At 34.5% G+C, this 15,410-nt stretch overlaps 1 protein-coding gene across 1 annotated transcript in view; it reads right to left on the bottom strand.

The window, feature by feature from the left end:
• Nucleotides 1-15,410, bottom strand: part of PEX3 (peroxisomal biogenesis factor 3) — a 65,860-nt gene continuing 50,450 nt past the window's right edge. Inside the window, exons 9-12 of the mRNA XM_044002081.1 lie at nt 14,260-14,330; nt 5,329-5,451; nt 2,219-2,315; nt 1-931 (exon numbers count right to left, since the gene is read on the bottom strand). Coding sequence (XP_043858016.1) covers nt 848-931; nt 2,219-2,315; nt 5,329-5,451; nt 14,260-14,330 — 375 coding nt within the window. The 3' untranslated portion in view covers nt 1-847. The remainder of the gene's footprint in view (nt 932-2,218; nt 2,316-5,328; nt 5,452-14,259; nt 14,331-15,410) is intronic.

The following is a 15,410-nucleotide window of genomic DNA, read 5'->3' as shown; positions in this document are numbered from 1 at the left end:
TCACATTTTACATTAAAATACTTTATTGCAATACAGACATTCAATGAGTTCAAAAATCAATACAAAGTAAATGAATAAGAATATTTACAAACAAGTTCACAACCATTGTGTAATAACAAGAGCTGTTGGTAAACAGCATCAATACAATTTTAACCTCTAATTCAATATAATTTTCTAAGGCTTGATAAAGAATACCTAACATTTTGGTCAGGTATATCTGATAAATAGCTAAAATTCACTGATTTTCATATAAAGGAGAAAAGTCCTCTACCAGTGCACTTTTTTGAGGAGTAGTTACCTTTTTTCAATGCTAACTTGGGAAAAAAGTCTGACCCATTCCTGTTACTATAGCCAGCACAATTTTTTTGGGTGTGTGTGTGTTAAATAGCAAAACTTCTAGATTCCACTATTCCCCCAAGCCCATCATTTATTTCCCGAACAGATATTCCTTGGTATTAACATTAAAGTATACAGTATTTCACGTGTTATAAAAATAACTAAACTAGTTGTTGAGTAGATTTGATACTAATAACCATGGTGTACCCAACTCTTAATAAGAGCAATTTAAAAAGGATATTAATGGTGAAAGGATACAAATGTGATATTTCCACTGTGTGTAAGCACACAGAAAGGTCAACAACTGGTGCAGTTGGATGATTTCTTTTTTCAAATGAACACTTTTAACAGGCCAAATAATTCTATTATATTAAGAAGTAATATTCTGATTAACAATTCTAATGGGAATTTCAGTAACAAATCATTGCACCATAAATACTTGATCTGTATGCAGTGTGTGTATGTTTTCCACTCAAGTGGACTTCACTGGGCTTTCTCCTGAAGAAGAGAATTACTTCTCCAGTTGCTGAGGGGTACTAAAAGCTTCATACACATTAGCAGCAAAGTCTTTCACTTGTTCCATCATCAGTAGGTCCTAATAGAGATGACAATGCTGTGTTAAAATCTTACTCAATTTATATAAAGCACTAAAGTGAATAGGAAAACAAACCCACAAAATTTAAATGAATTTTCAGTAAACTGTAAAATGACATGGAGTTTTGAGTTGTCTGTAAAATGTGACTTCTTAAAATATTTGAATGATTTGAGAGCAATCTTTTTATTTTTGTTTTTTTGTGGGGCAATGAAGTGACTTGCCCAGGGTCACACAGCTAGTAAGTGTCAAGTGTTTTGAGGCCGGATTTGAACTCAGTTCCTCCTGAATCCAGGGCCAGCACTTTATCCGCAATCTTGTTTTGAAATTAAATTGCTGACACAAAGAAAGGTCAGTTCTCCCTTATTTTAATGTACTTGCAATTTTCATACTTATTTTTTCACGTCTCTTTTTTATCATAATAGCATAAAACACATTTCTATCTTGTAATTTTTCTCCATCTTTGATGTTGGATTAGCTGCTGTAATTTATAAGACTTGATTTTTCAGTAAATGAATAGTTTTCCGAGTTAAACCATGCCAAAAAACTATCTCATATTAACAAAGATTACAAGTTATAATACTAAAGCCCTGATTTTATTTCCAGTAATTTATATTAATATTTTTGAGAAATGATTTGGTATACTAACTTATAGAAATCATAGTTGGAAAAAAAAGGGGAGGGTAGTTTAACATCTTAGAAATTACTGGGTTAGTTTGGATCTGGATTTATTAACCCCCCTTTTTTTGGTTCAGTTATGGACTCCTTTTCTGAATGTTTTTAAGTGCATAAAATAAAATACATAGATCATAAAGGAAACCAATTATTTTGAAATACAATTATCAACAAGCTAAAAAAAATCAAAAGTTTGTAGATCCAAAGTTGAGAAGTCCACTTTAGAAGAATTTAATGTACATCTATCTAGGCAGTCAGGATTTCCCTTAAAATGAACACTCCTATTAATTTTGTTAGATCAGGGGTGCTGTGAGGAAAACCCTCTAGAAACAGTAAAAGTTGCACATCAAATTGTTATTGATCTCTTCCAATGCTAATATGAATTCCATTGACCATTATGGTACACCTAATTCAATCTGTATTACAATAGGCATGTCCAAGAGAAACACCATGAGACTCCCAAATTTCACAAGTTACCCAGAATAATATGTATTGACCTCAAAGCTAGTAAGTGTTAAGTGTCTGAGGCCGGATTTGAACTCAGGTACTCCTGAATCCAGGGCCGGTGCTCTATCCACTGCGCCACCTAGCTGCACCAGATAATGTGCTTCTTACCTGAACAAAGTGACTAGGGGTCTCACTGCAAACTGAATGGATCTGTCCATTTATTATTGGAATTATCTTAGCTAATGGCAGGCTGACGCTGGAGAGACTGTGAAAAACCACAAGAAGAATTATTTGGTGTGGCCATCTTCCAAAACAGGCAAAAATAGAATACAATGTTCTCCTCATCAAAAACACTGTGCTAGGTGCTGGGGATATAAAAAAGTTATGACAGGTCCATTACCTTCAAGAGATTTATAATGTTGCTGGAGAAAAGACATGGACAAAAATGGATGAGCAATGATACAAGGCAGCATACACTAAGAGTTATTAAGTGCTTGCTCTGGGCAGATGCTGGGAATATAAAGACCAAGAATGACACAAACTCTGAGTGCAAAGGAGTTTACTAGCTAATGGGAGAGATAAGTGCATATAAAAATATACTGTTCAGCCTTAATATAACCTAAACACAAATACAGACTAAGTGGTTAAATACAAAGTTGTTTGGGAGGGAGGGCATTAGCAGTTTGGGCTGTTAGGAAAGGCTTCATGTGGAAGATGGTGCCTGAGCTGCATCTTAAAAGAGAAGTACATTTTAGGCATAGGGGACAGCCAGTGCAAACAAAGGCCAGTAGGAGAGAGAGGGTCACATGTGAGGAACAGAGAGGAACAGAGAAGGATGGTTTGGCCAGATTTCAGAGTGCAAGAGGAAGAGGTATGTTAATTGAAACTGTAACAAGTCAAGGAAGGCTCTGTAGTGGAGGGCTTGAGCTATGCATTCAAAGAAGAGTGTAATTTAAATAAGCAGAAAGGAAGAGGGAGGACATTTCAAGAAAGGAGATAAGCTGTCAGGAGTACTGGCATAAGGCATTGAACAGTTTGGCCAAAACAAAGTACAGGTTTGAAAAGTGGAGTAGTGCATGATAAAGTAGAAGAGGGAGTTGGTAGGAGGCTTGAGTACATAAAAATAAGCTGGGAAGACCAATTTATGGAATTTGAACTTATATATAGTTCATTTTTTATCTTAATGTTCCTAAATATGGTCAATTCACACTTACATAACAAAATTCCATAATGAAAAGGCATTATCATATTGGGTTTTGGATTTTCTAAAATTATAAATAGCAGCAGTTTCATTCATATATTAAAACTTTTCTAATACAACTTCTGATAATGATATATATGATGTTTGATAGTATTCATTCCTCTCGAAATCAATACTTATTTAGTGTCTACTATGTCAGATTTTTCTAGGCACTACGAATATAGAAGTGTAAGACACAGTTCTTACCTTAAAAAGTAATATAAATTAAAGGTAACCCCCCCCCCAAAAAAAAAAACAAAAACAAAAAACAAAACAACCAATCTTTCTGGCAAGAAAAGATTACCACTAGATGATCTGTAGGCAAATGAATGATATAGTTAAGCTCATTAAATAAGTATTTGTTGTGCTTATTACATGTAAGGCATAGTGTGAGGCATCCAGGATAAAAAGACATATAACAAACAACACAGTCAATGACTTTACAACCTAATGGAGACATAAGCTACGTATGTATGAAAATCAGTAAGATACAAGTAAAATATGATAAGGGCAAAGAACAGGACTATGCAAAGTGCCTTAAGACATTTTGGGGAATGAGAAACAATGGAAAAAGCATTGAGCTGGGAGTCTGAGGCCCTGAATTTGAATTCCAGCTCTCCTAACTCACTATTTCTATGCCTTTGTTTAATTTTTCTGTACTTCAACTTCCTCATTTACCAAGTAAGGGGGATGGACTAGATTATGTTTAAGGTCCTGATAGTTAAAAAACCTTATGATCTAGAATCCTGTGATCCAAGATCTTGACCTTAAAACAATCATTAACTTGGTAAAATAGGTTTATAATCTCACCACTACCTTTATCTTCCTGTTGTCTTATAAGATCAAAGAGCTTTTGAGTTGGAAGGAATCTTAGAAATCTTTCAGCTCAGCCTCTTACCCAATTCAGAAATCCTAATACTTAAAAATTATGTTATAAATCTGATTACAAGGAAGACAGTTTGCTATTTAGGTACTACAGTAAAACCACATTAATTAGAACTCCACTAAGTGGGAAATTGTGATTTGATGGATAGGCCAATCTTGGTGTTTAGTTTTCCATTATCCATAAAGAAAAGGTTTGCTAAGTAAAATATGTAAATAAGATTTTGGGGGAAATATTTAAAGTACTTAAGTTGTTTTGAAAAACCTTTAGAAATATTTCAAAAGCATTATTTTTTACAGCAAAACAATTACCATGCTAATCTACAGAATCACTCAAGAGTATAGTAGGAAGGGACTTCAGAGGCAATTTAGGCTAATCTCAACACAAGCATGAATCATATCTATACCATCCTTAATATGTGCACATTCACAAAAAAACATCTCCATAAGGAACTCTACCAGGCCACCTTTTATTAACCTAGTCAACAGTTACATATATACTTTTTAAAAAACCAAAAGCAAAACATTATTCCTTTAAAATATCTAATAATTCAGAGAACTTTTCTTACATTTAATTGCAATTGGTTAGTTAAAAAAAGATTATGCTTTGAGTTATATAAACATTAAATCAATGATATTTACAGTAGTTTTGATAACATAGTACACAATAAAAGAATAAATATATCATTAAAGATCTAAATGCAGGTGTTTTGAACTTTAGAAAGGAATTCCAAATTTCTTTTAAAGTTCATTCAGTGCTTAATGTGTACAAAATTCTATTTCAGGTAATATGTAGTTATTAGAGAATAAATTACCTCCTTTTGAGTAACTTAAATGCTAATATTAAGATTTGAAAGGAAGGAAAAATCATTATTTATCCTGGATGGTGTAGATATAATATACTTTTAGGATACCTTTAGCATTAGAGGGGGAATTCAAACCCAGGTCCTTTGACTCTACAGTCAGTGCTCTTTCCACCAAACCATACTGCTTCCCAAAGAGATCACTGGAAGGTAGCTTACAAAAAGATAGCTTTACTTGCTAACCACCTATTATATTACAGAAAAGCTTCTTTGGGGGGAAATACTAATATTATCTTTAATCCATACAGAATCTTATTAAACTCTTTATATATATATATATAAAAACACATTACCTATTCAAGGAGTCACCATGATTCAGATCTTGTTCAGTAGGTCTAAAAAACTCAGCCATGTTGTCCAGAAGTCGACTGAAACCTCTGTTTAAGCAGGTGTTCAAGACCGTGCTAAAGTCTGGACTGTGTAAGATTTAAAAAAATATGTTAATATTTATCTTATAAAGAAAGCATTTAAAAAATTATTCCAAATAAGGTAGTCATCAATAGCTAGCAGTATCAATTTCAAATTTATAACAACTTCAGTTAAAACTCTGCATATTAGTACCTATAGAAATCAATGATCTTTTAATAAATGTAATATGAATAAATTATTTTAATGCACTAACCACAGAAAAAAGACTTGCACCTCTTTTCTTATATTATGCATTGATTCATAGAATTTAGTTTGGCATCACAGTGTCGATGTTGTTTACCTCAGGAAATTCTTCTGGTCTATTAGAGTCATTATTAGATTACTGGTGAATAAAGATGTTTATATAACACAAACTGCAACTAGTTATAGTACTCAAATCTGAAGAAAAACAATGGTAAAATAGGTTATCATGAATGATAAAAGATGCCTACTTAATACTGCTTTTATTTTTGGTATTTCCATTTAAAAGAGAGCGATATAGAGGTGAAACTAAAAAGGCTTCAAAAAGCAGAGTAACTGAAGAAATGATAATGGGGACCTAGGGACAATCGTTAAAGAGGTGGGTTTATTCACTCTAGAGAATGAGTGGCAGTTCACTGTTTCTACCAGTGACATCACCATTCAACTAATCTTTCATGTTTGGAGGCTTGGTGTTAAATTTGACCCTTCTTTCTCTAAACTCTTTCATATCCAATCACTTAATAAACCCTATCTTCTACCTCTTCCTTCATAATTTATCTGATCTGTAATCTTCTTTGTATATTACAACTTCCACCCTAGTATAGGTTCCTATTACTACTCATCTGGACAGCCACCCAGAAGTTCACCCTGCCTTCACTTGCTCATCTATCCAGTCTGTCCTACATAGCACAGCCAAATTCAACTTTCTCACACACACATTTGGTAATTTTTTTTTTCTGCTCAGAATTCTCCCAGTGTCTCTTTATTGTCACTTGAATAAAGATCATACTCTTTCACTCGGCATTCAAAGTCCTTCATCTTATAATCCCTCTCTACTCCAGGTACTCTTTGCTATAACTAAATTATTTTCCACGTATGCCCTAAACTTTCTCACCTCCATACTTTTGTGTGCATTGTTCCTCATATCTAGAATGATGATAGGTTCTCTAAATATGAGATGTTTGTCTACTGCTAGTAAGTTGGCAAAGTATTAGAAGAACTGAACCCGATAACCTATGTGGCATAGTGGATGCTTGACTATGAGCCTGTAAGACTTAGGTTTGAATTCCACCTCATATACTAGCTGTATAACCCTGAGCAAATTATTTAAGCTTTTTCAATTTTAGTTTCTTTCTATGTAAAAATAGGGATAATAATACCTATTGCACTTATCTCACAAAGTTTCTATGAGGATAAAATGAGCTATATGGTGCGTAACACTCCTGAGTGTGGCCTAAACTAGATTAAGATGTAATTGGGAAATATTTAACAAAACAAATAAACAATAGAATACAGATAATGTTGATATTTGGTTTTTAAAGTCAATATGAGGCCCCCAGGCACCCTTACATACAATTTAGTGGTACTGTTTCCATTTGAGTTTGACACTGCTGTCCTAAAGCACTAATATATATATGTTAGTAGGCATAAATTATTACTTTGATAAATATAGAAATGTCCCTGATAAATGAAACCAGAAGATAAGGAAAGTTATGATTATGTAGTGGGAGAACTCATACGTTGCCCTAGAAAGGTTAAAAAAAAAAAAAGAGTTGGCCCCTTTGGCCCAGAAATACCACTACTAGGTCTGTATCCCAAAAAGATAAAAAAGAAAAAGGAAAAAAAATTATATCAAGTCTATTAGTGGTGGCAAAGATGCCTATCAAATGGGGAATGGCTGACCAGGTTATGATATATGATTGTGATGGAATACTATTGTGTTCTTACATGAAATGATGAGCAGGATGCTCTCAGAAAAACCTGGAAAAACACAAACTGATGCAAAATGAAGTAAGGAGAACTAGAACAGCATACACAGTAACAGTAATATTGTACAACGCTCAATTGTGAATGACTTAGCTATTCTCAGTAATACAATGCTCCAAGACAATTCTGAAGGACTTATGATGAAAAATGCTATCCATCTCCAAAGAAAGAACTGATGGAGCCTGACTGCAGATAGAAGCGCACTTAAAAAAAACAAAAGCAACAAAAAACAAAACCAGCTATCTTGGGTTTTTTTGGTCTGTGTTTTCTTTCATAAGACGACTAATATGGAAATGTTTTGCATGATTACACATGTAAAACATATCAAATTATTTGCCTTTTCAATGGGGGGAGGGGAAGGAGGGAGAAAGAAAATTTAGAACTCAAGATGTAAAAAAAATGTTAAAATTGTTGTTACATGTAATTGAAGAAAAAACAATTTTTTTAAAAAGAAAAGAAAGAAAAAGGAGCTGTTTTCAAAGGCAAAAGAATGATCATTTCAAGGAATTCTTGATCATTTCATAATGCATCATTCATGATGAACATAAGCAAAAACACTGCCATGAAGATAACTGCAGCTTAGGTTTAATATTCATTGCAGAGGATATAGGGACCAAGAACTTTCATAAAGAACTGGGCATAATCTTTCAAGTCAAGCCAATATCAAACTTTTACTTAGTAACTTCAATGCAGAGGTAGGAACAGCTCAAAGAATCATTGACTACTAAGAAACCTCAATTTTATCTATTATGAATGTTTTCTTGCAGAAGAATCAGAAGATGCTGGACACCACTGCAAGAAGTGAATTGACTATATCTTAACAGACAGGAAATAACTAGTTATTGATGTGGGAGTTAGCCATATCAGCTACAAGTTAGGACAAGGGCCAAAATCAAAATCATACTTGAAAAACGACAAAAGATGAGAAGACACTGAGACAACAGCTTCAACTTATTTAAATGAGCCAGCAATATAAAAAAAAATGAGATTTCTTGCACAAGCTTAACTGATAAAAAAACAGCAGTGTAACAATGTGGCCAAGAGTCTGGAAACAGTTTCCACTTGGTCTTCATGCCCAGGAGATAGACATGGCATCCAAGACTGGTTTAGAATATGAATGCATATATAAAATACAATGGAGGAGTACAGTGGAAGGATACTAATAGTATCATAAAACATCGATACTAATAGTATCATAAAACTCATAAAGCATCAAAGAGCAACAAAAGGAAAAACAAGTTTCTAGAAAGCTTGGCAGGACACCTAGATGAGTAATATTCCAAGGACATTTTCAGATTATGTACATACATACAAGCATGCATATGTCCTCACATACACATTAAGGAGCAAGGCAGGCTTTTTGGTGGGCTATTTGTGCTTTTTGCTCTCTGGCCTGCTGTGGAGGTTTGCCTTGCCCCTCATGTTCTCTTAGATATCTTTCACTTGTTCTTTGGACTAAGGCTCAGAAAATCTCTTGCTTTTTCTGCCTTTCCAGGGGCTCCACTGTATCCCAGCAAGAAGAGTCTAATGGAGTCCTGAGAAAAGTATCTTCATTCCTTTGTTCCCTCTTTCCTATGGTATCTTCACTGCTGCTTATGTTTTAGTTCTCAATATTCTACTTTTGTGTATGTCTTCTCCTCTCATTGGCCTTATGTATTCTCTGACAGGTATTTACAATTTACTATTAGAAATCAGAGTTAAATTCAAAGTGCAAGGTAGTTGATTGAGCTAATAATTATTTTGATTTACAATGCTTTGCATTCTCGTTTGTGCTAAAAATTTCCCAACATAATCAAAATATATAATTTTTGACATTCCTAAGATGCTATATTTTTTCAAATTTTATTTCATTTTCAGTTCCAAATTTTCCGTCTCCCCTCCCCTTTGAGAAGGAAAGAAAAACAAAGCTCATAACAAATATGTATAGTTATACAGAGCAGATATTCCTATTAGCTATGTAAAAAAAGAAAGAAAAGAACATATGCTTTGATCTGCTCTCTGAATCCATCACTTCTATTTGGAGGTGGATAGCATGTTTCATCATGAATCCTTTGGAATTAGGGTTAGTCACTGTGCTGATTAGAATCTCTAATTCTTTCAAAGTTAATTGGCTTCAGACACTTAGCTGTGTGATCCTGGGCAAGTCACTTAACCCTCACTGCCCCACAAAAACCAAAACAAACAAACAAATCCCAACAAAACACCAAAGTTAATTGGCTTTACAACACTGCTGCTATTGTATAAATTCTTCTCCTGACTGCTCACTTCATTCTACATCAATTCATATGATCTTCCTAGGTTTTTCTGAAACCATCTCCTTTCACAATTTCTTACATACAATAGTTTTCAATCACAATCATATACCATAACTTGTTCAGCCATTCCCCAATTGATGGGCATTCTCAAGTTTCTAACTCTTTGCCACCACAAAAAGAGCTGCTATAAATATTTTTGTACATATGGGTCCTTTTCCTCTTTCACTGACCTCTTTGGGATATAAACCTATTAGGGATATTTCTGGGTCAAAGGGTATGCATAGTTTAATAGCTTTTGAGGAGTAGTTCTAAATAGTTGGATAGTTCACAACTTCAGCAACATTGGATTAGAGAACCTGTTTCCCACAGCCTCTCTAACATTTGTCATTTTCCTTTTTTTTTGCCAATGCAACCAATCTGATGGGCATGAGGTAGAACCTCAGAGTTGTTTTAATATGCATTTCTCCAATTATTAGTGTTTTAGAACATTTTTTCATAGGGCTATTGATAGCTTGATTTCTTCTGACAACTGCAGAGTTACATCCTTTGATCATTTATCAACTGGGGAATGGCTCTTATTCTTAGAAATTTTAATCAGTTCCCCATATCTTAGAAATGAGACCTTTATCAGAGAAATTTGCTGCAAATAATTTTTCCCAACTATGTGCTTCACTTCTAATTTTAGCTGCATTGGTTTGGTTTGAATAAAACCTTTTTAATTTCATGTAATCCGAACTTTCCATTTTACCTGCTATATACCATTCTATCTCTTATCTGGTCATGGACTCTTTTCCAAAGATCTCACTGGTAGTTTCTTCCATGTTTCTCTAATTTGCTTATGATGTCCAAATCATGTACCCATTTGGAGCTTGGTATAAAGTATAAGCTGTTGGTTTATAAATAGTTTCTGCCAGGCTGTTTTACAGTTTTCCCAAAAATTTTTTTTCAAATACTAACTTCCTGGGCCAATAAGAGATCTTGGGGTTTATCAAATACTAGGTTATGACTTACTTTTGCACATTGTGAACCTAATCTTTTCCATTGGCCAACCTATCATTTCTTATATGGTACCAAGTTATGACAGTTATAGTTTTGTAGTATACTTTGAAATCAGATACTGAAAGGTCAACTTTTTTACCTTTTCAAAAATTGATTTCCCTGATATTCTTGACATTTTATTGCTTCAGATACATTTCATTTCTTTTTCTGCTAGATCTACAAAGTAGCCCTTTGGCAATTTGATTGGTATGGCAATCAAACATTAAAAAGGACATTAAGTTTAGGCAGTATTGTCATTTTTTTATATTGGCTCAGTCTACCCATAGTAATTAATGCATTTCTAATTATGTATATCAGCCTTTATTTATGCAAAGAGTGTTTTGTAATTCTGTCCATGGAGTTCCTATGTGTGTCTTGGCAGGTAGACCTCCAAGTTTTTTAATATTGTCTGCAGTTATTTAAAATAGATTTTCTCTATCCCTTCCTGCTAGGTTTTGTTGGTGATATACATAAATATGGATAATTTCTTCAGATTTCATTTATATCCTGCAACTTTGCTGAAGTTAATTGTTTCAGTTAGTTATTTAGTTAACTCTCTAGGGTTCTCTAAATAAACTATCATATCAACTATAATAATTGCTAGTTTTGCTTCCTCTTTGCTTATGCTTAGTCCTTTAATTTTCTTTACTTATGGCTATAGTTAGCATTTCTAGTACATTATTGAATAGTAAATAGTAATGGACATCCTTGTTTCACTCCTGATCATACTGGAAAAGCTGCTAGACTGTTCCCATTATAGATAATGTTGTCTACTGTTTTTAGATACTACTTATTTTAAGGAAAGCTCCATTTATTCCTGTGCTTTTGTGCCTTTTTTTTTTTTTTTTTTTAGTGAGGCAATTGGGGTTAAGTGACTTGCCCAGGGTCACATAGCTAGTAAGTGTTAAGTGTCTGAGGCCGGATTTGAACTCAGGCACTCCTGAATCCTGGGCCGGTGCTCCATCCACTGTTGCCCCTGCTTTTGTGCTTTTAACCAGAAGGGCATTTTACTTTGTCAAAAGCTTTTTTTAAAGTCTCTTTTGAAATAATTATGATTGTTATAGGTTTTTTTTTATTAATATGGGCAATTATGCTTACAGTTTTCCTAATACTGAACTAGCCTTGCATTCTTGGTATTATATCTAGCTTAGTTATACTATATAACCTCTGTGACACTATAATATCCTTTTTGCAACAATGTTCATTAGGGAAATGGGTCTAAAGTTTTCTTTCTTTTGTTTTGACTCTCCCTGGTTTAGGTATTAGGATCATATTTGTGTCATAGAATTTGGTAGGACTTCTTTAGCTATTTTTAAAATAGTTTATATAGTATTATAATGAATTGTTCTTTAAATGTTTCATTTTAAATTTTTATCATCAATGTGGTGGAAGAGGACAAGCTTATAACTCTGGGTAACTTTAATGAAAGAGGGAGCATGGACTACCAGATATGGCAGGGAGTCCTTGGGAGGAATGGAGTTGAAAACAGTCAACAGCAATGGTCACTCACTATTGAATACTTGTCCATCTTATGACCTCATTAACAATACAGTTTTCTGTTTACCTAAACACAAAAATTTGTGGATGCAGCAAACACTGGCATTTAACAGAGCATGTCATTGTAAGGAGAAGAGATAGACAGGATGTGAAAATGACAAAGGCCACGTGTGGCAGAGTTCTGGACTGATCACAGACATCCTCTCCAAGCTAAATATGTCTTTATGATTAGAGTGCTTCTCCAAGAGGGAACAGTTTGTTAACATGGAGGGAAAGCTGAGCCAACACAAGGTTGGCAACAGTGGAGCAGAAAAGGAGTGGCAGCTTTCAGAGATTTGGTGTACAGCACTGCATTTATTCACCTGGACCAGAACACTTACAAACATTAAGACTGGTTTGAAGAAAATGATGGGGAAATTCAGATGCTACTAAACAAAAAACAAGAACTCCACAGTGTTAACCAGCAGAATAGTTCATCTGTTTCTAAGAAGGCAAAATTGAAAGTAAAGTGCAAGTGAAGCTTAGAGAAATGCAGGATTCTTGGCTCAGTAAAAAGGCAGATGAAATTCAGTTTTACACTGATAGTAATAATCGAAAGTACTTTTATGATGCTCTGAAGGCTATCTATGAGCCAAAGACCTATGGTGTTTCTTAACTACTCAGTGTTGATGAAGCCACATTGATTAGTGATAAGGATATGATCCTAGAGAGATGAGCTGAACACTTCCATGGCGTTTTAAACAGACTATCACCAATCAATGGTTAGGTCATTGACTACTGACCCCAGGTTGAAGTCAATCACTCTCTAGCCAAATTTTCAACTGAAGAAGAGATTTTGACTACAATTAATCTCTCACGTGGCAAAGTGCCTGGTGCTGATTCTATTCCAGTACTGTACACCAATTTCATGGTGGCATGCTTGCTTGATTTGCTCTTTCTGTATCTAGGCACTGGAGTTCTCCTTGCTGCTGCTATAGTGCTCCTGGCTAGGCCCTCATTCCACTGTCTACAGATCTCCCTCACCATCTCCCTAAGCTGCCCTGGGATAGAAAAATGACTCACTGTGACTTTCTCTCACTTTTCCCAATCAGAATTTAATTGGTGTATTTTCTAGGTCATCGTGGAGGAGGTATACTGGGAAAGCTAGGCAAAAATGCTTCTTGTCACACCTCTAACTTGACTGCCTTCTTTTCTCAAGGGATAACTTTATTCTAGATGTTTTACATATTTACATTCCTGTTTTCAAAGAAGACTTTTGTGAGTGTGAATTACAAGGTATAATCTGCCAAGATGCACTGTTGCCAAAGCTAAATATCACAAGTTCACAGATTATACATAAGAAAACAAACCCAAAACATGTCCTTGAAAGATACCATTTGGGGGCGGCTAGGTGGCGCAGTGGATAAAGCACCGGCCCTGGATTCAGGAGTACCTGAGTTCAAATCCGGCCTCAGACACTTGATACTTACTGGCTGTGTGACCCCGGGCAAGTCACTTTAACCCCCATTGCCCCGCAAAAAAAAAAAAAGAAAAGAAAAGAAAGATACCATTTGTAACCACAAAATGTAAACAACATAGAGTAAGAGCTTAAGCATGTTGAGTGGACACTTTGTGGAGACTATGTAAGTACATGGACAAGAATCCCACAGGATGAGAAGATGGGTTGTGATTTATACTGATGGAGGAAATGCCTACAATGAAATATCGAAAGTCCACTGAAATATCAAAGTTACTAGAGAACTACAAATAGATGTGATTTAGGTGGAAGATTTTCAGATACTAAGAATGATTAAGTATAAAATAAATTGTTTAAGTATGTCATAGAATCTCTATGCCTGAAAACATTCAAGAACACATCTAATTCCAATGTTCAAGTGATAGTATGCCTGGAGATAGTAGACAGAGTAGTTATGTATCTTTATAGTTCTGGGATTCTATGATTCAATCTTGAAAGTCAAGTTGAAAATGCAATTTCATTTTATATCATTTTTTGAACTTTAAAGTATGCAAAATTTTTTAAAAAATATACATATTTTTAAATATGAAGGATACACATACCTTTCCAACATATCTCTTGTTTCATTAAGTAGTTTAATAGTAGTAATATCTCCTTCTGTGAGACCACAAGCCTAAAAAATAAAAAGGCCATATTTTAGGTTTTAAGAAGCTAGTATAGTTAAAATGAAAGCTAAACAAATTATTAAATTTAAGAAGTCAGAATTTTTCAAAGACTAAGCTTTAACATCAAAACAATGTTTAAAGAAGAAAAACATTTACATACACATTCATGTATAATGTATATGTATTTATAAACTATACCTAAAAGATACAGAAGTATAGTTTTAAAAATCTGGCTCATACCGTACAAATCTCCAATTTATTCTCTTATATAAAATGGTCATACAAAAAGACTTCATTCATGACCCATTCAATCAGCTCCTAATCTGAAGTATCTTCACACAGCCTAGCAGCTTAATCAACACTAGATGTAATGGACCTTTCAGTAGGTATAATTTTGCCATCACCTGCATTTTGGACATAGTTATCTATAGGACTGATATATGGTGGCAAAATCCAGAATTTTTACTATCACATGGGTTGATTAATCACCACGACAGACCTTTCTACACAATCTAAACTTTGCAGCCACATTTTTCTTTTTAAATCCTGAGAAAGGCAGCAAGAAATAGAAGATAGAAAGGTAGGCTCAAAACAAGGAAAATCCGGGTTCAAGTTGTGCCTCTGACTCATCAACAGTAGTGTGATCCTGGGCAAGTTGCTTAATTTTTCAAAGCTCTGGACTACTCTCTAAATACTCTAAATTGAAGAGAATGAGCTGATCTAAATTTATAGGTTTTTCCTCACCTGAGAGTTAGCTAAACCAATGAAATCACAGGTCAAGTTCCTATCTCTACTCATCTTGCAAAACATAGACTCTGCAGTCAGTGTCTGCTTGGGAGAACTGAAGTTAGCTAGTCTGACCTGTTGTATACAAATAGCCAAAGCAGTGTAGAAATATAACAGTAAATTATCAGGTAAACCTCTGAGTACAAGAATCCAAAGTCTGACAATCTCACAACATTCACACCAGGAAACAACACAGAAACTCACTGAATGGGTGGTAAGATTCTCCCCATTACTCAGGAATTAAATCTGGTGACCTACGAGCTGGAAGCACTCTACTTTATTTTTACCCCTGTGTTCCTCCA

This window comes from Dromiciops gliroides, chromosome 4 (assembly GCF_019393635.1).
Source record: "Dromiciops gliroides isolate mDroGli1 chromosome 4, mDroGli1.pri, whole genome shotgun sequence".
Taxonomy (NCBI): Eukaryota; Metazoa; Chordata; class Mammalia; order Microbiotheria; family Microbiotheriidae; genus Dromiciops; species Dromiciops gliroides.
Note: the sequence above shows the minus strand (reverse complement) of the source record. Positions and strands in the feature narration are given on the sequence as shown.